Source organism: Anopheles coluzzii, chromosome 3 (genome assembly GCF_943734685.1).
Source record: "Anopheles coluzzii chromosome 3, AcolN3, whole genome shotgun sequence".
NCBI lineage: Eukaryota > Metazoa > Arthropoda > Insecta > Diptera > Culicidae > Anopheles > Anopheles coluzzii.
Genome location: NC_064671.1, coordinates 92,058,885 through 92,081,889, shown reverse-complemented (window position 1 = coordinate 92,081,889; position 23,005 = coordinate 92,058,885). Strand labels below are relative to the sequence as shown.

The 23,005-nt window shown below is 46.5% G+C and overlaps 1 protein-coding gene across 6 annotated transcripts in view; it reads right to left on the bottom strand.

Annotated features, from left to right (window-relative positions):
* The window catches only part of LOC120958849 (ecdysone receptor), a 187,400-nt gene that overhangs the window by 113,605 nt on the left and 50,790 nt on the right, over positions 1 to 23,005 (bottom strand). For all 6 annotated transcript variants that reach the window (XM_040381904.2, XM_049610026.1, XM_040381903.2 and 3 more), the window contains 2 exons: positions 3,500 to 4,810; positions 1,380 to 1,552 (listed from right to left, as the gene is read on the bottom strand). In XM_040381904.2, the coding sequence (XP_040237838.2) occupies positions 1,380 to 1,552; positions 3,500 to 4,209 (883 nt within the window). In that variant the 5' untranslated portion in view covers positions 4,210 to 4,810. The remainder of the gene's footprint in view (positions 1 to 1,379; positions 1,553 to 3,499; positions 4,811 to 23,005) is intronic.

The following is a 23,005-nucleotide window of genomic DNA, read 5'->3' as shown; positions in this document are numbered from 1 at the left end:
ACTTTTGATTGCGAGAATTTTGCTTTTTAATTCCGACCCATCGATTACCAGGCAGTCGGCAGAGCATGTGGCAAGTGGAGATGGTGCTTTTGTCGGTTTAATTTTTGCCTGTTTTTGATAAGCGGTGTGGCGGTACGAGCGTAATGCATCACTTTCTACAATGGAAAGTAAGTCATGCTCGATAAACCAAGGCAGGCAGGCCTCGGGCGAAATGCATAATGTGGAAAATTCAAAAATCGAAAGGCAAACAGTGCAGCGCCACTCGCGCCAACCTTCGGCAAAGGACAGTTACAATAAAGTTCAAGGTTGCTGTTTGCAAGGTTTGCCAAAGGCCAGGGACTGCTGTGCCGCTTCGCTAAGCTCCGGAGCATGCGGCCGGTTGAACCGGGAATCGTGACTTTGATGCAGCTGCGATGATTAAAATGCTGCGGCGTGTGCCTTCAGTAAGCTTCAGCAGAAAGGAGAACGTGTACGCTCTCTCATTACTTTGTAGAAATGGTTCGACTAACAAGAAGCAAACAAAATTGCATTCTTTCCAGAGCAATGTTGACTTCAATCCAACTAGAATGCAGTCCTGTTGACTTTTCTGAAAAATATTCCACGCTATAATTAAGACATCTTTCTCAAATTGACTCATGTTTCTAGAAATTCTTACTGCTAATGCGCATGTTGTTCCAATCATTGTGTTCTATATAAAACAAGGTTACTCCCTCATCGCTCTGTTTGTTGATTGATGGAAAAGGATTCTAAAATTAGCTCCCCAACACCACCATCACTTCCTCGTGACACGCTCTTTACAGCATAAATTGTTGCATGATTTCGATAGAAAGAGCGTCACAAACACAAAGACAACAAAGAAAAAGGATTAAATAAACAACCGTCCCCAAAGACACACACACACAATTAAAAATGCTTTCCTCGATGTTTAATTGCACGATGATTTACATTCGCAAATTTATGACACGCTTCATTAGCGTCCGACCCGGCCATTGCGTAGCGGGCGTGGGCGCACTTGCCGCGCAAAGGCAGTTCAAAACGTCACGCGTAACTGAAAATAGCATCATCGCCGATTGCGTTGACGATAGATCAACATTGTTGCAGTTTTCTGCACTCATTACTGTCGGGCCCTAACGAACCAAACAGGACACGCGCCGAGTTCACCGGGGCAAAAAGGGCTTAACCGTGCACAGATGCCGTTCGTTGTATCCAACGGGGATCCAACTGGCATCAAATACTTTGTTGCCTTATTCTAGAGCTGAGACCGCTTTAAATTATGCGAATAATGCGTTGGTAACAAATCCAATAAAGCTTGGTGGGTTCAACTACTAACCGCCAGGGGGACACGTGTGTGATTTTTGCTTGGTTTTAGCATTACTTACCCATTTTGCCATTTGGACTGTACGGATCGTAGCTGCCGCTGGACAACGGTGACGAGTAGCCGTTCGACATCGTGTTGGTGTAGGTGTGACTTTGCGAGCCGGGCGAGGGGCTCAGTGGCGGGGCCGATCCTTGCACACTTCCAGGACTAGGTGAGGATATCCATTCTTCGTTGCTGTAAAAGGTAAAAAGGTCGAAATAGAGATCGTTAGACGATGAAATAGGTCTTCAAAATCCATTCTTGTTTCCTTTAACTCTTGTGAAGTACCCTAAATTAACAGTCGACCTGCCAAACCACAAAAGACACAACGTAAAAAAAAACCCTGTAAACGCTCCCCAGCATTAAACAAAGAAGCATCGCAAATCACCATTTAACGAGGCCTTGAGAGCTAACCAGACACACATCAACAAACCGAAAAAACTGCAACGAAAAACAAATAAAAATCAATACAACGCGAGACCTCACGTAATTTGCCGTCGGTTGGGTTGTGTGCGCAAACAACGACATCAACAACGACAACGAGAAAAAAAGGGTGCGAGAAAGCTGACCCAAATTACACCATGTCAGGAGAGCTGCTCGTCTGCATAGAATGACACCGACACCCACACACACATGGGTACGCTCTCTCACACCCTTTTCCCCTCTGATAGCACAGATTCCGCGGCCCGGTCTCGGTACCATTTCACAGGCCTCCATTGCATGGTAGTCTGGTTGATAGCAAAAACCATTTTCCAGACGGGCTGATGATTCAGGCCGCGTCCAGACGCCGCCGACATACGCCAGACGTTCGGTAAGCACAATTTTAACGGACAAATAATACCATCCCCAACAAGCCGTCGTCACGCCATCCGGAGGCGCGCGGACGAGATACAGACGCCGGCGTTGATGTTCACGACCTTTCCCAAGGTAATTTCCAGTACGCCCCGCGAGGGCGCTCCCATTGACGGGAGGTGTTGGAGCATGTTGGAGAGTGTGAGTAGGGAGTGAGAAGAAGAAAGAAAGAAAGTTGTGGGTGCTATTTTCTGCTCCATTTTGTCTGTCCCTCGTGTGTACTGTCTTGCCTTCCAAGTAAACATATGAGCAGGATTAGCTGGCGGATCTCTTTGGGGAAGATACCATTTTGACGGATATACTCTCCACTGAGCTATCAATCTCCATCGACTGCTTGTTTGTGCGCCGTTTGGTGCTTCATATTTTATCGCGATCCAACACTGTGTTTACTTATTTTCTCAGTGCAATCTCAGTGTCTCTACAGCTTGAACGACCCATAAAACCGTTTGCAACCCTGTTGCAAAATTCTTCGTTTTTGTTGTGTGCCTCCAACTAACCTCCAATAGAATGCACAACTGCAGACGAGATAAGCTTACAACAAAGCAAGCAAACGAATGCAATAGTGATTTTGCAAATCCCAGACACACCTTGTTGAGTTATCAGATACAGACCGGTGACCTTGAGAGACGCGTCGAGTCCGGGGCTACGTTATCTCTCAATGAACTTTTTTTCCCCGGAGGTACAGTATTGGGGACGGTAAATGAATGGTCTGGAGGCTCCAACATGTCCAGCCTGTGTCCAAATGTCGAGGGGTAGCGTGTTCTCCTCTCCAGGGAGCCGAAGCCACCCCAAAGCTAATTGGAAGCCCTAAATTGGATTTCCCCTCAGTGACTTCCAGTGTGTGTATACAGTTGGCTAGTCGACTCCTCCACCACCCAGACCAGACATATCCATACGATTTGCGCTAGAGGAGCTAATAGAGGTTGAACGATGCACATAACGAGCGACCATTTTTTTCAGTTTCAACCGAAATAGGTCAACTCGCCCCAACGTCGGACATGCATGGGGACGAATAAAAAAAACCAACAAGGGACAACAAAGTTGCCAGACGGCGGTATGCACAACGTATGACGCACTTCCGGCTTTCGATCCCTACGTGCGGGAGTTTGCTGGTCGCGTTGTCTGGGGTTAGGATTGTTATTACACAGTGCCGAAACTAAGTTGTCTAGTTGGATTTCTAGTACTTTATAATTGAATTTAGAACGGGAATACTAAAGACCTCTTATACAAAGATACTCCCCTGCTACTTTTAGCTACAAAACCTCCAAAGACTCAAAGCCCACTACGTACCTTTCGTGCCTCCGCTTGCCACCAAAGACAACATGTCCGCCACCATTCGCGGGAGGAATGGTCGTCACGGTAACGGTGTTGGCAGTGACACTCGTACTACTTCCGGTGGGGGTTGCCACTACTCCTCCTCCGCCGCCGCCGCCACCACCACCCCCTCCACCGCCCGTATCACTGGGCAGGGGTTCTACTTTCACCGCCTTCAGCATGATGTCATCACCGATCTTCAGGATGCTGATGCTGTTGTTGTTGCCGCCGGCCACCTTTAGCAGCTGGTTGGCGACGACTGTCGCTCCACCGGCACCACCGCTACCTATCACGGGTGTGATCGTCGCACCACCGCTCGCTATCGTGGCCCCACCACCCGTACCGACCGCCGTTGCCGCATTCAGTGCACTGAGCGTACTGGCACTCAAGCCGATGATCGTCGCGGTCGCGGGTGTAGTGGCCGTCTGTTGCCGGGCCGTCTGCTGCTGCTGCTGCTGCTGGGGCTGGTGCGGCTGCTGGATGCTGACTATCGTGCCGATGGGCAGGGCCGTCGTCGTTCCCGATTGTCCAGCCAGGATCGTCGTGCTGCCGCCGGCGATGCTGAGGATTTGCGGCGCTTGCTGAAGGATCACGCTGCCCGCACTCGTTCCACTCGTTCCACTCGTTCCACTGCTGCTGCTCGCTGACACACTCGGATTTGTGCTGACAATGTTTACACGGTACATGACCAACCGGGAAGGGGTAAGGAAGAAGAAAGGACTGTTTTAAAAGCGTTTTGCTGGATGTCGCTCAACGAAGCGGTTGAGATTCGATGTCGTTTGCTTCCGATCGAGCCGAACGATCTCTATTCGATTGCAGAGATTCTTAGAGTTTTCTGGACACTTTCGCACAAGCACTCTTTGCGGTTAGTGTCTTTATTCGTAACAGAATTGGCGGAGATTCATTCCTTTCTACTCTGTACAGTTTTTCCCCAAAACTTTCTCGCGAGGAGTCTGGAGCTTGATTGTGTATTAAATAGTATTACAATGATTCTGGAAGCTACGGGCTAAAGTTTCTCCTCTTTTCTTCTATTGCACGTCGTTAAGACTATCGGCCTTTACTGGTTTGACCGTTGTTCTGTACCCCCTGTTGCGCTACAGAAGTTGTCTCATAACGCTAGAGACGTTCATATGCAGCCCGGATTGAGGACACGGTCAAGCCGCAAGCTGACCAACGTGCTGCTTCGATAGGCGTTTATATTTGCGGCACATCTCTTCGGGATCATCGTTACGCGGGACATGACACCGTCGTGTGGAGGAAGATTCGCTGAGATTCACGAAATATTATCTGGAAAGAAGAGAATGGGACATCGTGAGTATTGTTATTGGCTTTCAGCTTTCATTTCAAGAATTTTGGAGTGTTTAACGTAAATTGAAGAGACCTTTAAGATCTCGATGAATTGAAACCCATAAAATTTTTATCCATTATTCTCTTGAGCAATAGACTTCTCTTGTTGTCAGACATCTCATTTCCCAATAATATGATTCATTTCCCAGGTGTAATCCATATCTTCCGATTATCCTCGCCATAGAGCACGGACTATTTGGTTTTCCGCTAGATTAACGTCGATTTAACGATTTATTCCCCAACGGACCGACGCGTTCCGTTCTATGCTATGCTTGGCTCATCCCTCTCCGTCCCACCACGGCCACATTCCACCAGACAGACAGAACACAATGCCAAACGAGCTACCCACAACTACATCCAACCCATAAGGGTCTGCAAAAATCGATCCACCACTACCAAACTCGCTGTGTGGAGCGTACATTGAAGAAAAAGCTGCTCGAATAAACAAAACCCACGCCCACCCAAACCCAAACAGGGGGTAACGCAACGCTCCGGCAAGCTCTGAAACAGCAGAGACACCCGAGACGACCGACCGAGGGCATTGAAAATGCAGCACAAAACATGAAGCCCTTGTACAGTTATCAAGTGCAAGGTGCGCCTTTGCCGCTCGGCAACGTTTTGGCACGGTATAGACAAGCAGGGGTTTATTGGCGTAGGTCGGACAGAATCAATGGACCATCTCATACAGCCGCACACACACAAACACACATAAGCCTGCCCCGGTGTGGGTGGTACTCACCGGTGTGTCGTAGCCATGGTGAGAAGTTTCCTTCCTCTGTCCGCTCAACTTTTCTCAGATCACGCTATGGCGAGATGTGGTGAGAAAAATCGATCGCTTTTCTGAGTGCTTTTCTCACAGTGCCAATGTGTGTGTGTGTCTGGCTCAGTGTTTGGAAAAGCGTGGAAATAGACACTCAGACGAGCAGGCCATTAAACCTAAACAAAATAATATACATAGCTGGGAGTTGCACTCAGCCCCAGCCGCACGGGGAGATGGTGGCGCGAATGGTGGAAAATCGTGTCGCCACTCACTTTCCTCTTCGCTTACTCTCGCTCGCGAGTCTGCGGAAAGCGAACGATGGTGCTAGCAGCAGCAGAGCGCTAACGCCAGACAAAGGCCGGTCATGCTTTTCCTTTTCGATGAAATGTGAGTTTTTCTTTTATTGTGCAGCAAAACGTCAAGCACTATCCTAACAAGAAGCAAGTTGTTATTCGCATCTGTCAACAGACTTTGTTTTTATAATCCTAGATGAGTCTCGTTTACGTATTTTCATAACATTTAACATTCAAATCACTCAATTGATTCAATGCTCATTTTAAATCCTTTGCTGTTATTTTTTCATTAACGTCTTCTCAAAGACAGTTCTCCCACTAAAGGCTCTTGAATTCGACATCAGTCCCTTGATCAAATTGACTCCCACATTGTGAATTTTTGCTACGGTCATTTGCAATTTTGTGCATTTAGCAAAACTTCCACAGAAGGGAATAGGAGCACAATGTCCGGCAAGGAATGCATGAACGCATCAATAGGTGCCGTCCATGCTTCGAGTTTCCCCCCTCTGCCAAGAAGTTAAACAAACAAAACACAACGACAAGCCAACATCAAAGAATTGATTAAACGATGGAAAGTGATTGACTAGGACAGGACAACAGCACGGCGAACACTGCCATTAGACGAGCTTTTCCCCAGACCATTTACCATTTTCCTTTCGAACCTATCGAAGCGTAAAGAAAGTGCAACTGGCTTGACCGTCGTGGGCGTTTTGGGGAGTTAAGGATGATAAGCAATTTGTTTGTTCAATGGGGGTGTTTTTGTTGTGTCAAGGTTCTTATAAAATTCCACTTATAAATACAAACAGTCATATAAAAGGTAGGGAAATAATCCTCAAAAATGTAATATTCAGTTCAATCCTGTATGTATGTATTTATGTATTTGAAGTATTTGTTAAAATGTTTAATGTTTAAATGTATTGCAATGAATTTAAACTTGACAGTGTATTATGTAAGAACAGAGTAGTCAACAAATCGTTGAAAAAGCAACCATCACTATCACACAAAGAAACACCAACCATTTTCATTCGGCGCAAATATACACAGAGACCTATTACGCTCTGCAGCAAGAGCGCAATTTTCAAATGAAAACACATTCCGCATCGCTGAAAGGAAAGCGAAAATCGTTTTCCCAACACCAAGATATCCCGCCATATATTTTGCCAGCAAGGAGGATCCTTCCTTCTGAGCTTAAAAGAACATTTCGCTCCCACACTTACCTCCCCCGAAGGCACGGGGGAAGAGGCAAAATCATCCACCTAGCAAACGAACGAGCGAACGAACGAACATCCTTTTGTGTCGTCTGAATTTGTGTGTTGTGGAGCAGCAAAAGAAAAAAAAGAAAAGAAAACGGAAGCTTCGTCCCGTCTTCTCGTCTAATGAATACTCATAAAAAATGTATTTTCTTCGCCTCGCGACAGAAACCAACGCAGCGCTTCGTTTGCTTTTCCATTCGTTAAATCGACCTTTCCCAATGTGCTGGAGGCCACAACACATCGAACAACGGCGGAGCGACTTGGCAGAGATCCCTTTTTTTATTATTTTTCCTGCATTTTGCTACAGCCCTCCTGCACCGTGCTAAAGGCGCTTAGACATTACCATCGAAAATACATAAGAATTTAGGTCAATGCAGTACTTTGAACATATAAACGGTACCCGGGTCTCTCTCTCTCCACGGCATCAGCTCCACTTTGCTAGACCTTCACCATCCACCAGAAGGGCAACGTCGAGAATCGTCTGGCAAACGCAAAACGGTGCCTCCCACATAAGTGATATAGAGAGAAAGAAAGAGAGAAAGAAAAAGAGAAAGAGAGAGAGAGAGCGTCGAAAATGGAAAACTGACGCTAAATCGAAAAGTCGAAAAGAAAAGCAAGGTGGCGATGGGAGTGCTTCGCCATCCCAGTATGGCGACCTACCCTAAGGTATTTTCCATTTTTCACGGAAAGCAATCGCACCTCTGAGTGTCTCTATGTGTGTGTGTGTTTTTGTGCTGTACATATATACATTGACGCACACGACAATATACATTTTGCGTTTCGCCGTTTCTGCCTTGCAGCATTTTCGTACATAAGCCAAATCTATTACGAGACAAATAACAGTCAAAAATAGGGAAAAGCTTTTGCAAAAATGATCCGAAATCTTAGTGCTATTGTTCGCAGCATGGAAATGTCCTGTCTTGGCGTACAGGTGGGTAGTTTCGGAAAATAACAAAACTTTTTAAAACACAGCGTTCCTGCTACAGGCATCCCAAAATGATCTCCAATCTCAAGGGATACGAATGCCGTGCTGGTAGCAACAACAATGACGGACGGGAAAGTCAAGCTCAAGGAGAACTGCGTCCAACGACTCCATTCTGGCACTGGAAACATGGTCTGGTACATAATATGTCCCCCGGGTTTAGCGTTGGTTTTTCCCTTTTGCCATGCTACTATTTACTGACAGACACCTGCAGGAAGCCGAGCATCGCTTGATATTGTGCAATCGCCACACGCCACAGCAAGGCTGACGGGGCACACGCGTGGTTGCAAGGGGAGTGTGTTCCCGTTCGTCGTCTACTGCCCCTGTTTGCATCACTTTCCCCCCTGTATGCTGGGGGCCATTATAAGTGCCAGACTCGCACAAAGGACGAAGCTAGAGACGAAGGTATCGGTCCCGTATCGGATGAGCAGTTGTTTCCGCCCGGAGTCTGGCATTCCCGACGCCACACGCCAGACTTGCGCAGTAGCGCGGTCACTCCAACCGGGGCAAACCGAAATTCGGGGTCATAGGTCATGGTTTCGGTTGCAGATCCTTGTTTTTTTTTGCACAGTTTACACAGGGCGGAATGTGTTCAGTGTTCTATGTAACGGTGGCGCTTTATGGAGTGTAGCACATTTCACCCTTGGTGCCTTGGTGGGTCGTGGTGTGGAGCATCCGCTACCCGTATGAGAGCGGTGCAGTCTGTGCGGGTGGAGATGAAGTTACAGCGTAATTTGCAAAAAAGAGGAGATTATTGTCAATGTCGACCGGGTTGGGTTAAGGTTATTTCAAGGACTTTCCATTTCGAAACGCTGTGCTGCTGGCAGGCGTTGTTTTAAGGATTTTACTTTCACGAAATGAGTGGCATAGGTTGCATTGCATTGAAAGGTGTTGCAATTGTTCGGTTAATGCGATTATCTGCGAGAGGCTGAATGTCCTTTTTAGGAGAGCACAGGAGAAATATCTGTCTGGGAAATGCAAAGCATTACTTGAGGGCTTTATCTTCCAGGAACTGTACTTAAGGAGCTTCCACAAAATGCACTTAGAATTCTGTTGGAAGAAATTGCTACTGATAAATAAACTTTCAGACACTAATAACAACTCAATAGTTTCGATAACTTATCACATTCATCGAAATATTTCAAACAACTACAAAATTTCGAAAAAATCTCAAAGCTATGCACCAATACCTACTTTTAGGAAGAAAATCAAAGGCTGTTTTTGATAGCATTGAAATCAATTTTGAAACTATAAAATTGTTATCATATTATTTAGTAAAATCTATTCATAGAAGATGCCACTCGAAGAAAACGAAAACTGAAGTCCTACTGAAGCTTCCAACATCTTTCCGGGAGATGGCGCTATCATTTCCAAGTGCTACGGTGAAATATTTCACCGCAACTTTTCAGCCCTTTGAACATTTCAAACTGTGCTACGTTATACCAGATTCTTCCACAGTCGACATAGCAATGAGGTCGACATATAGTCGACATGCTGTGAAACAGAAACTGCTGGATGGAAAATGGAAAAGCTTCTGCGAGCAAAAGCTTCTTCAAATGGAAATCTAAGACCGTTGTTTTGAGAAACATTATCATAACGAATATTCACGCTTTTCTTTGCATTATATTACGTGTCTAATTGCTGTTACTATTCTCCACAGGTCACTGGGACACTACGGTACGGCCAACTGAATCATCATAATCATAAAGAAATTAAGTCGTTGCTTATCACCCAACACCACCCGAAACACAGCTAATTTCCACAGAACACGCTTCCGCTTATCATTTCTCTTCATTTCTACGTGGCCACGCGCCTCCTCCCCGTATATGGAACGGAAGTAGCTTTCAAACTTCTTGCTAAAACAAGTCTAACAACACAACCGCGAACCGGATTTCGTAACGCCGCCAGTGCCAAGAAACCATGAGCTATGAATCTTGAGCCACCCAGCAACCACCTACGCACGGGCGGGGAAAAGCTAGCGACCGAGGAAAAATGGGTCATCATTTTTCTTCATAAAAACGCCTTCCGATAGGTTGGATAATAATGTCGCCCCATTTCGCGATCAGTGGGGTTTGGCGGGAAAGTTCGTTGACATTTTCTGCTTCTGCGAAAGATGTGGCCGTTCGCTCGTCTATCGGTTCCTCTGCAAGATGCAAGCATGTCACATGCTTTTATCGCGTAGTTTGTAATGTATTGCGTAGATGTGCTTGTGGTTTCTTCCATCTCCTTGATTAAACGGTGTCCCTCTGCCCTTGTGCATCGCTCACTCGCTGGGGGACAGGAAACCGATCCATAGACGCTCGGCAGGATAAGCGTGCGAAAAAAGCTCATTAGGAGTTTTTTCATGCAACACACCGCACCATATAAACTTCTCCGAATAGGCACCGGAAAAGGGCCCTTGGTGGGGTGAGGAGGTTTTGTATAAAGCATAGCTTCATCAATCAAACTGATCTAGGTTGGTCAGCATTCGATAGCGTTGTCAGTTTTTCCGACCACACAAAACAAAGGCAGGACCATTCATCCTCGCAACGAAAATTTATGAGGAAATTTCCCAAGAAAAAAAAGCTACCAATGTGTGTTAGATAAACAAAAGCCTAATAAATAAGAAAAACTATCCAGAATGAACTTATTCCTTTCACGAAAGCATTAGCAGTAACATTAGCATGACCAACTGGCCCAATTAACATTTTATGTCCTAAAATTAATAAAATTACTAAAAATATCATTCGTGACATCCTTGCTGCAAACTAGAGCTCCGCCCGACCCCCCGCTGCCAGACGGAATTGGCCGTGCAGGCTCGGGGGGACCCTACTTCACATAAAAACCGAAACCCCATTCATTCAATTAATTTCGGAACGCTGGTCCCAGACTGTTAGCCGGCCATCATTGCCAGAGCCAGCCGAAGCTTTCGGGGTGAGAGTACGCTAAACGCGTTCGCCTTCCTTCGTAGTTTGTTTGCGTGACGCTCCGGTGGCATGATGAAGAAGAGCGGTGGGAAAAGCTTCAGTGCGTGAGGACACCCGAGGTAGAGAAGGATATGCCGGCGGCGGCGTGCGAAAAGAAATACGCTCACCGAGGCTCGCCCGTTAAATGGTAGACCTTTACAACCCCAAAAAACACTCACACACACACCGATCGATAAAGGCCAGACAGATGCGCGACGCGATGGTGGTCCTTTGTGGACGGGCTGGGAGATTGGGAGTGTTTGTGTGAATTTTCCTCCGTACCCTGTACCACACGGACTACTCCTTCACGGACACCCGGAGGGACAAGAACGAATCGCACACGCAAAACCTATCGTACGATGGGAAAAGCTACAAACGAGCCAGATAGGTTCATCGGGTTCGAGAGGCTTCAATGTGTCTTGCCCGAAATCTTCTCATCCTGGGGAAGGCTGGTAGTGTTCGGAGCAGCTTTGCGTAGGCGGAAGCCACTTGAATGAAAGCGCTCGTAATAAGTGTTGAATGAGCCACGGCGGCGGACTGTGAATAAGGATGTGTGAATGTTATTTATTGCGATTTTCTTTCCCGGGTGAGAGTGAGTGCTGCACAAATAGAGGAAGTATTCGGAAGTCCAATAAAACGGATGCTAGTACAGCTGATTAGGTCTTTCAAAGTAAGCCTATTCCAGGAAAACCGGATCAAAGTCAAAACAAACTTAATAATGGACTAACTTCGGCTTAACTTTAGTTTCACTTTAGTAAAATGCGTTGGCCATAACAACACAAAGTGTTTCTTGAGATATTTTAAACGCATAGTTACCCAAATTGCCTGTCAAAAGGAACATTAACTGGTCACTGCTCCCATCGTTTGCAGAGACTTTCAACACTGATCACTTTCTGCCTACATATTTTCCTTCATTTGCAAAGGGTTGATTGAGCTTGCCAGAATTGTCTTATACATCATCTTGCTGAACAAACTTTTGCCCTTTCTTGCTTGCCAGCAGCTACGCAGCAAAAAAGTAATAAGCAGACATCAAACTAACAGCGTGTGGCTCATCACTCCCGCCCTGGAAACCAGGCGACGTGACGAGCCAAGCGCCTCCATCGTTACACGTTCCTTTTCGTTACTCCGGCTTGGGGCGTTCTTAAGACCCCGTGCTTGCCGAGCGCCTCCACAGTTTCATCTCCTTGGCAGATCCCCATCGCCGCTGGACGTAGGCGTTTTTATCCTCCCAAACTTCCCGCAAAGTAGCGCACAACCTCCTGGCTGGAATATTATTTTGGCCCTCTTGGCTTGGCGGTTTGCTGCTTACTTCACTTCGGAATTTCGGATTCCTTATCGATGGCGACGGTTGGTGTACATCATTCGAGCCACGTGAAAGTAATGAGGGCACCTTTTTTCCGCATCGCGCGAGACTGTTTTCCTTCTCACGAACCTGCGTGCAAGTGTGTGTGTGTATGTACCAGTGTGCTTTCCATTGAACCTTGCGTGAACCCGCAAAAGGACCCAGAGCACCACCAAACGCGCTCCGCAAACAGACAGACGACGTCAGCCGACGTACGACGCGTGCTGGGCGCGTGAGCCACATTGGGTTCGTTGGCTGCCGGGTACGCTTGCGACTAAATTATGGTCCGAAACCACATCCCCTCCCGGTCCGTCCGTCTGCCTTTTGAGGCCGGCTTTAAACCACATCGTTCGACCGAAATTCAGACATGGCCTTACGCGCTTCGGTGTAACATTAAAGGGGCGGCTTCCGTCTGGTAATGTTGTTGTTTTTTTTCTGAATGTTCCTTGGGACCATGGGGTTTACCGGGTTTATGGTTTGTATCCTTTTTCGCGTCCCTTTCGTAACAAATAAAACACCACGCTCAACCACCAGCGGCTTCTTTTAATGGGGTAGCTGAACTTTATTCGGGTCTCGGGTGTATACCGGGGTTCGGTTGTGTTGTAAAAGGGCAACCAGACGCTAAACTTCCAAACAGGCAGAAGGAAGGCCTAGTGGAGGCGAACAGCGGAACGGGGGATATATCCTCCGCTTGCCATTCAACCGCATTAGAAATGGATTAAACCCCTGGTTCCAATATAATCCACTGCGGCGGGGAACGGTCACAGTTATTAACTGGACCAAGGCTGCGAGATGTATGATGTCTGGGCTGGGGCTTTGCTTTAGGCACCTTCCCCAACGGTGTAATGAACTGTTGTGAACATCCGTATGGGACAAAGCCCTATTCAGATGAAACTTGCTGCTTCACAAATGAATCGTCAAACTCTCTTCTTTTTTTTATCCGATGTGTACATTCCATCCACCAAGGGTCGGGAAGGTTTACCTCATACACATCCAAGTGTCAGACATTCTTTTCACAAAACATTAGAAACCGCGGATGGATACGGGGGTCAGACATTGGACATTGTGTTTGTTTTGACATGGAGCGACATGTTTTTGATGGAGTTTTACCTCCGGAACGTCTGGAACGGTTCTCTATTATGATTGCGATGGACAGATTTAACGGAACAATCATATGTAATAGAAAATATGACGAAACAAAGACATTGGATTATCCTACAAACTAACTGTGACTGCTCGACTGGGACCTGTAAGCAATAAAAAGTCTACAAACTAACTTACATGTCCAATAGTGGAACTGTCAAAACAGTTACGTTTTTTGCATTCTTCTATTTTCTTCTTCTTGTCGTTAAAATGAGTCATTGCACATTATTCTTTTTAACATAACCAACAAATCTATGCTTTCTCGTCATAAGATATGTGATGATGGCCTAGAAGCAGATTTGAACCCACTACCTGTAGTGTGTAAAGCAAACGGTTTGGCAATACACTACGAAGCGCTCTTTCAGCTGGGCTGTAAGAATACGCTTTTAAGCAAACAAAAGGAAGGCTCTCCGTAACTTTCGTTCCATACCCAAATTCAATTTAAACCTCTTTAAATTTCATGTACCGTCGGAATATGATTGCGTTTTAAATTTTTAAATTGTCTACAGCACCGCCCCGGATAAATATATCCCCTAAAATGTATTTTACGTCCCACGTAGTTACCCTCGCCGAAGGTGATTGGTTCCAAATTCCCTCCCCTTAAAAGATTACTTGCCAGCATGAATATCTTCACCACACACACACACACACAGGGGAGCAGAATATTGCCGCGGCATAAAACTCACACTCACACGCTCGGCAGGAAATTAACACCACATGTGTCCTTAATCGATCGATCAGTTGCTTTCCTAATTGAATTGTACCCACCAACGAGACGCACCGTGCCCTTGCGTCTTATCCTTTACGATAGGAACACACACATTAAGAACTCACATATTTTCCATAACGTTTGCGTCGAGCAAAAAAAAGAGACATACACCAGTCGACGTTTTAATTTGAATTTTCCATCCGTCGCACGAGCCTGGACGACCTTTTGTTTTTCTTTTTTTTTCTTTTTTCATCTCACGCATAGGTGTTACTCGGGCTGGTTAAAAGGGAGTTTGCAAATTGTATTAAATTGTATTATCATTACCATTCGCAACCTTCACCCCTTGTGGATGATTCGTTCGAAAATCGTTTATTGATTTGTGCAAAAGCTGCACAGGAAAAATACGGTACCAATTAAAATTCATTTTCCATAACGTTAATGCTTGATTCTAATCGGGCTCGCTTTGCCCATCTAAAGAAACACTTTTACTTATTTTCCATGTAGCAACGGCTCCGAAACCGTAAGATACGATTCATTCAAAATTCATTCCTCTCAACACACACAAAAAAAACCGGGAGGGAAAGAACACCATGTTGCAAAATGCAAACATCTCTCCCTTCTAAACTTGCGCCAAACGCACACACACACACACAAAAAGTATTGCGTTGCACACAAAAGCTTGCACCGAAAGTGAACTAAACAGGACAACGTACTCGCTTGCATATGCAACAACCCTGGGGAGGCAGAAACAGTAGCAGCAGCAACAAAAAAAGTCCGATGACTTTCACCTTGAATTTACAGCGCAATGTCAATCAGCCCCGCCACCGTCTGGGTCGCTCTTCCGGAGTTGCCCCACCCATTCGGTTTGGTGGAGGGGTAGGGAAAGCAAACAAGCGATGCACCGAAAATGCACCACCTCTCCCACAAGCTGCGCCGTTAGTGAATTTAGAGGGTTTTTGTTTTTCCCACCACCTCTCCCAGGGGGAACACGGCGCGCCAAATCTTCCAGAAGGAAGGTTGGAGGCCATCAGCCGCGCTTACACGCCCGGGGCTCGGGAGTCGGGCAGATTCAGCAGCAGAGACTGTTCAACAAGCTGCAAGACAAGTAGAAATGAGGGATGAAGCGCAACAAAAACCACCACCACCACAATCAGCAAAAGCGTTCGCGAGAACTGAGCGCGAATGAATTATTAATGGCGCGAGATAAAACTGTTGACTTTGAGATTTTCATGCACGAAGGCAAGGAAGAGAGGCAGAAAGAATGGAGGAGGAGGGGGGGGGGCAAGAGCGTTACATCAAAAAGCAGTCAGTATAACTGTCAAAAGAAGCGTTGTTGCGAAAAAGAAAAGAAACACTGAACACGAACCGTTTCGATGGACTTCTTCCGTGGCATTGCATTCGTTGCAGCTTATGGTTGCTTTTTTTAAGGTTTCTTTTCACTGTAACCTCAACATCGTTTCGCTGTTTAACGATGCTGTCCGGGCCCGGATGAGTTTGACATGTTTGAATAAATATCTTCATTAAAAATGACCACCTTTTTTCCCCCTTTCACGACTTCCACAACACAGAGAAGTCCAAACATTCATCAGCGCGTTGTTTTAAACATGATTTAAAAAAAAACATTTCATTGGTTTCTTTAAATTCTTTTGAAAAAATAACCAGAATGGGTACAAATTATTCCAAACGAAAGCAACCCTGCTAACTCGATGACAGCCAACGCGACAAATGCACCACGATGCTCTCGCTCATCCACTCCCCCGTCCTCAAGTGACGATGACGAACAAGAGGCTGACTGGTGGCGATGAAGTGCAGCGAGGTGCATCCGCCGCGTTGCGTTTGCGGGCACAGCACCAAAAACTGCACACCAGAGAAATGACCCACTGTCGAGGAAATGTGCATCCCCACGACGGTAGAGCGCGCACTGCAGGCGCAACTGCACTTTCTGTTGAGGTAGTCCTGTGATCCGGTGCAGTTGCTGTTTTCCTTTCTGTCACTTTCTCTTGCGAACGGGATGCTTGTACAAGGAGAAGGAAAGATGTATTGAATAAATTACCTTGTTTGTTAACTATTCGTTGTAATTTATACGATTGTTTGGTCTATTTTTAAGCACAATTATTCGTCACCGAACACGCACACACACACACACACGCCGCGATAGAAATTAATGCAGAAAGCTTTCGCACCCAGCGTCGCGCTTACGCGTTAATAATTCTAATCGAATGCATCGAATGCATAAAGCAAACGGAATAAATATATCATTCCGTCAAATGAGGTCATCGTCGATAAATCAACCCAGCACGGCCGTAGACAAACCGTCCCCACCACCACCCTTTTCTTGGAGCACGTACAAGCGACGATGCAACTGCAGCTCAAACCATTGTCCACCGCCTCCCCCTAAGCTTCCCCCTGTCGGCCTTTCCCTGTCTTCAAGCCAGTTGATTGAATTGAACCGAACAGAAAACAGACAACAGCAAAAAATGTCAGCATGCAATGCGAAATCACCTTCTCCCCCGAAACAATCATGCATACATGATCGATTCACACGAGGGTAAGAAACACACCGACGCACACGTACAAACAAAAGCCCCCAATCAATGACGGGGCAAGGTCATTTTCATTGCGATTTTGGCCGTTTTATGACACGATTTTTATCGCGCGGATTCGCTTCCTCCTTCGCCCCCCCCCCCCCCCTTTCCCCCGAGATGCACATGCACCGCGCGTTGTGCATGAACATTGCAAGCGAACATTGGTGTGGCTGTCTGCCCGCATTTCGCTCATTGTTTCTGTCGCACCGTGTGTTGCTGTGCAGTGTTTTGTCACTTCCCTTTTCGCCACGCCAGGGGAAACGATCGCAAACAAAAATGGTAACACTGACGGTAAAGTTGCAGCGGCGAAGAAGCAGAAACGATTACTGGGGCCATTTTCATTAGCGTTATTGCGGCTGTGGCACTTTCACTGATTTGATGCTGTTCTGTGTGGTTTGCTTTGCAGCAAATCAAATGCCAGACAGGCGCAAAGATTCAGCAAAGACATTGAAACATTTTATGATTATTTTAACTTTAAGGTATTTTCTAATTATTATTTCGCTTCTCCATTCATTCCCTCACAGCTCGTCCAACGATGATAAGATGAACGAAATAAAATAACATAATCACTGAAAACAACCTCCTCCGTCGCACGCCTCCCCGCCGCCGCCCGCTGGTTGCAGATTGTGCAACAACACAATTACGTGCAGGAAGACAATATGCAATCGGCTCGTGCATAAACGCCACGCAATCGCTACCACGAGGAATAAACAAACGAATGTTGCAAAAGCAAAGATGAATTGAGCGGAAATGAAAACCGGCGATCGTTAGGTCTGACACTGATGGGGGGGGGGAGTTGCAAAAAACAAACCAAAAAACCATCAGCCTTCAAGCTCGCTGCGTTCATTATCGCACCCCTCCTCCACCACCAAAACGTGGCTACAAATTCGGGGCAGTGTTTCATTGCGATGGCCCCCCCAAAAAAGAAATGAAAACGGGACACACACACAAATATTCACAAAATTCAAACGACCCCCCAAAAAAAAACATTTACGCAAATAACTGCGCACGAAAATGCAGCCGAACTTGCGGGAAAAACCACGCAGTTTCAGCGACGCAAGACGCGCAAACCAAGTGTGTGTGTGTCTATGTGCTGGTGCTCCCTGTGCCCTGTGAAGATTTGTCCTTCACCCCGTGGCTGTAGTAGCAGGCTGGCAGCACGGTCGTATTTCAAACCGATGCAATCTTGTCGTGCGTTATTTTTGTTGCCATTTGCGAGAAGAAAAAAAAACAAGACGAATCACATGTCCGCACGGGATAAACACAGTGGCGGCGCATTAAAACAAAAAAAAAACAGACGTTATCCGCCACCAGCATCCGACACCGTTAGAAAGCCATATGTGTGCTGCATTTATGACGCTGCGACCGTGCAGGAAAGCGATAGGAGGCGGTACCGGTTTTTTTAATTATTTTTCCCTTTTTCGCCTGTTTGCAAATTCAGTTGCAAATGCGAAAACAATTCTTCATCAGATCAACCAGATGATTTTTCGTTTCGTTTGCACCGTTTCTTTTGCTTAACAGCTGCAACAGCGAGCAGAGGGGAGGAGGGGAGGGCAGCGATGGATTAAGTCATCGGCAGTGCAGAAGAGCAGCGGGTCAGCAGGTGACCTTAACCTCAGGCGAAAAAGTGAAACTGTAATCAATTTCTCATTTTTATTTTTATCTCACATCTCACCCGACGTGTGGCTGCTGCATTCCGTCGTGTGCAATAGAATTTGCACACTGAGGCAGGCGGGTGGGTAGGAGAAGAAGCGCTCCCATTACTGCAAGTGTGCAAGCTTGCAACAAACGCCGATTCACCCCGCCCCCCTCTAACACGAGCGTAAAAAGGAGGAAAGAACAAAAATAAAACAAACAAACAAATAAAACTGCCCCGCCAAACTGCAAACAGCGCGCAAATGCACGGGCAGACACGCTCATCAAAACCGGCGACACCACATACGCACACACACACACGCCGCGGTCACCTGCAGGTCCCCTCCTCCATCCCTCACGCCAGACCTGCTCACGTCACACAGCGCGTCACTCATCATCAGCGAAATCTAAATACAAAACGCTAGAGCAATGAACTTAGCCTGGCGAACCGCGCGCACCGTCCCCGCATGGTCGGGGAGCGCAAAAAAAAACAACAACCGAAGCTGCATTAGACAGCGCACACACACACACACAAGCGCGCCCCGCGGAAGGCACATGCAAACTGCAGCGGCGCAGGTAGCAAATAGACAAATAAAATGGCCTCCCCACACACAGCGGCGTGTCGTTTTACAGAAGAACAGGAGGGAATAAACCGACCGCGTCATAGGTCGAGCGAATGCAAATTGCTCAATACTTCTCTCGTTCTCAACTCCGGATGCACTAACCCACACACACACACATGTGTGTGGAGGAGGGCAGGCGAATAGAGCGACATCAAACAGCACACAAACACATCACACATGCTCTCTAAGCCCCATCCGGAGCGTTTTGGTCAGTTTGGACTGCAGCGGGTGCAGTAAATCAGCATGCCCCACCAAACCCTTCCTCTTGCTCCACCCCGCTGCCAACACTACTGCAGTAGATGGGCCTCTATTTCCGGAAAGATTCGAGAGATTCGTTCCATTCGTACACAGTGAGAGTGAGTGACCAATATGCTGAGCGCTGCTGTGTGAGTGGCTCTAATCCGATCTATTGCAATTTGTAGCTCATCTTGGGAGGAAGCTATTCCGTTGATGTGGTTGAGTGGAGTATGCAACCCTCTCTGGAGTGTATTTACATGGAATAGACGGAACAAAACATCTAATTGAGGATCATTTCCAAAAGATTCACTATCCTGTTCCAACCATACAACTGCATAACTTCAAATAGGTTCATATTCAATCGCTAAAAGCCCATCATTTATTTCACTCACGCCTCATTTTGGCGGTCATGATACCGCCTCTGCACAGTTGTGTGGGGCACAGTTGCACAATTGGAACGGTTTCAACGTCCCCGCGCTGAACGGTCGCTGCTAAAAAGGCACAAATTACGCCACACGACATACCACATACCGCCGGGCGATCACTGACCCACACACTGGCCCACATAGATTAGAGCAGAGCGAAATTGCCGCCGGGCGCTGATGATATGACCGCAAGGGGAACTGCCGGCAGAAAGGAGTGAACTAAATGGAGCAAGAGGGCAACAATTACTGAGTAAATTGATTGCGAATGCAACAATGCTACCGCTGGTAGAGTTGTGTGTTGGGGAGCACATATTGCAGCAACATTTAAAGCACAAAAAATCAAACGATTCTATGAAACTTTTATGTTAATTAGTGTACTTAAAAGGATGTAGCTCTATTTTGTAACAAACAACAAAAAAAGTGTTATTTACGATCAACACCCAAACACACAAAGAACATTTAGAATGGGGCGCAAAAACTGCATTTCTACACACACACACCGTCTAAGCAGCTAAACATTCACCTTGAAGAAACATGACCACTATTGTTTTCACTCATGCGATACTTTCCTGCCCCACACACACACACACCGACACATGCGTACACCCATCCCACTAACCCCACACCCCGGGCCGGCAAGCACACTTCCTTTAAATGGTTCTTTCATTAAAAATGCACCAATCCCTCCCGCCCTTTTTGGCCTCGCACACAAACAAACAGTAGTAAACGGGGTCAAATGCGCCCGTGGATGAACGCACAAACATAACCAGGCAGACACATACACGCAAACATTGGGGGGGTGGGATGGTGTATGCTCCTCGAGCATCGTGCGAGGAGAAAAAGAAACCCCCGTTGCATGACTGAACGCCGGGGCACAAGCGAAACAGCTGTACTAACAGCCGATGTCTGCATTGTAGTATCGCGCGTCGCACACACTCTGTTCTTGTTAGTGGTCATGGTGGTGGTGGTGGTGTGGGTTGGGTCGATGTTGTACAGCAATTCATACATAATTACGCATGCATGCATGCTGATTGAACGTACGTGGTGGTGGTGACCGACAGCAACGCTGGATGCGAACGGACTCTGAAGGCCGGCTCTCCATGTCCATTCGTGCTTCGATCCTCTTTGCGGTAGGTTAGGGTCATCCGCAGTCTTGGCGGATGGCCGCTTCCGCGAGGCCCCACCATCGGGCCATCAAGAGCAAATCTAATTATGTCTGTCACACTGGCCCCACGTGCGCCATCGAACGGGCAAAAGAGGAGCCATAACGCATGCGACCCATTGAGCTCGCCTCGCATCATATGTCCGCTGAATGTCAAATCTAGCATTATAAGCTGCCATTGGCTGCACCGTTTTTTTACGCCAAGGACGACACACCTTTACCCACGTGAACATAAACCCATAAACATCCAACTACACTTGGGCAAGTCTGGAAATGTAGGTCATCAATGTAGCCAGAAGTCAGAAGCGCCACTAGCGCCACCACAGTGACATCAACAACACGCGTCAACATTTCGCTGAGTGAATAGACACTCTTGTCAACCCAACCCCCTCTCTCATTGAATGGATACTTCGGTGAAAGGATGTGATGAGAAGAAAGGCAAGAAAAATAGCTTCTAATCACGCCACCGGGCCTGAGGGATACTTCTGAGCTGCTAAACAGACCTGTTTTACCTTTTCTTTTCAGCAAGAACCCTCTCAATCACGCCCATTCACGGTGAGTTATTTGTTGTCCACTAAGCACTGTTATACACAAAGCGTTATACACTGCGTAGAGCATCGAGTCCAACCAATGCTTGGAGCAATTTGAAATGTTTTGTTTTTACGTTCAAATGTTGTTCTTCCCTCCTCTTGGAAGCCATGCCGGCAACAAACGCATAAAAATGTCAATACAGAGCCCCAACCGATGCAATCCAATCAGTCCGTCCGAGACCGTCTGTGACCGAACGAGGTCAATTAATCGAAGGCGAGTGCAAACCCCGCCGGACGGTCAACGGGGGGAGAGATGGACAGGACGAACAATGTTCGGCCTCTGCGACAAGACGGCTGACATCACGCCTCAAGAGGCGCACAAAAAGGAAGCTAATAAAATGCACGCTAGACAATGCCCTAGAAAAAGGATTGGACCGTTGCCCGGGATGGAAATTGTTCTGGGCGGTGTATCGCCCCATGCTGAGGACAAATATTGAAATGGTTGTGTGGTTTTGTTTAATCCTTAAAACGGTCTATAATGTTGAGTGCCCTCTTGACTCCATCGTAGAATTGATTTTGCTAAAATCCGTTACCAGACTAAATATTTTATTTCATTTCAGTTCAGAATTTAACTCATTTCATGTCCTTTATTCGAGCTTTTCCATTTCATTTCACCGCTTTAGAATTCCCCTTTTCAGCTGACACCACAAACATAAACATGCAATAGTATAAAATCGCAAATAAGGCTTCAAATCGATTAGCAGACAATGAGACGTGCCGATGCTCGCTGGAGTGAGGTAGGTCAGGGACAAAAAAACAATATCCATTTCTAATATTCTAACCCCATCGCACAGTGTTCCTGAAGTGGTGGCAATGGTTCAAAGCTAAGGCGTAACAAGCTGTCAGATTTCTCCAATCAGGAAAGGAAGCAAGCAAACTCTTGCTGCTTGAAGAATGACGACCCAGAGGAAGGACGATTTACTCCAAATAAAAACGCTAATCGAGGAATAAAACGTTATTAAAATCGTTTTCTCTCACCTGCAAACTTGACATGATATTGGTAGGACTTGTGTCCTGAACCTGACCTTTGCTGGAATTTAACAGGAATAACCTTTGTTGTGACTCAGCTACAAATACTCCACAACTCGCTAATGGTGATGATTGTTCAGTGTAATTTTCTATTGTTTTAAATCGGTTATTCAAACCATAAAACGATGAGAAAATATTTTCTACTCCACTCCATCGATCATGGTTGGAAAGCTTTACTACTTCCTAGTTGCATGTTAGGCAGCCAAAACTTTTGCCATAAAACGTCCAACTTGGCTTGGCACGGCTCCAGAACAATATTTTAAACCCAAGCTCATCCCTGTCCAGCGTCTAGACATGCTTCCACAATTCGCCAAAAAGCTGTGCATCTTCCCAAAAAGCAAGCAAAGTATAAAAAAGACTACCAATCCAATCGTTAATAATTCTCCAAAATGCAGAAAAAGAGCTACACTCATCTGCATGTT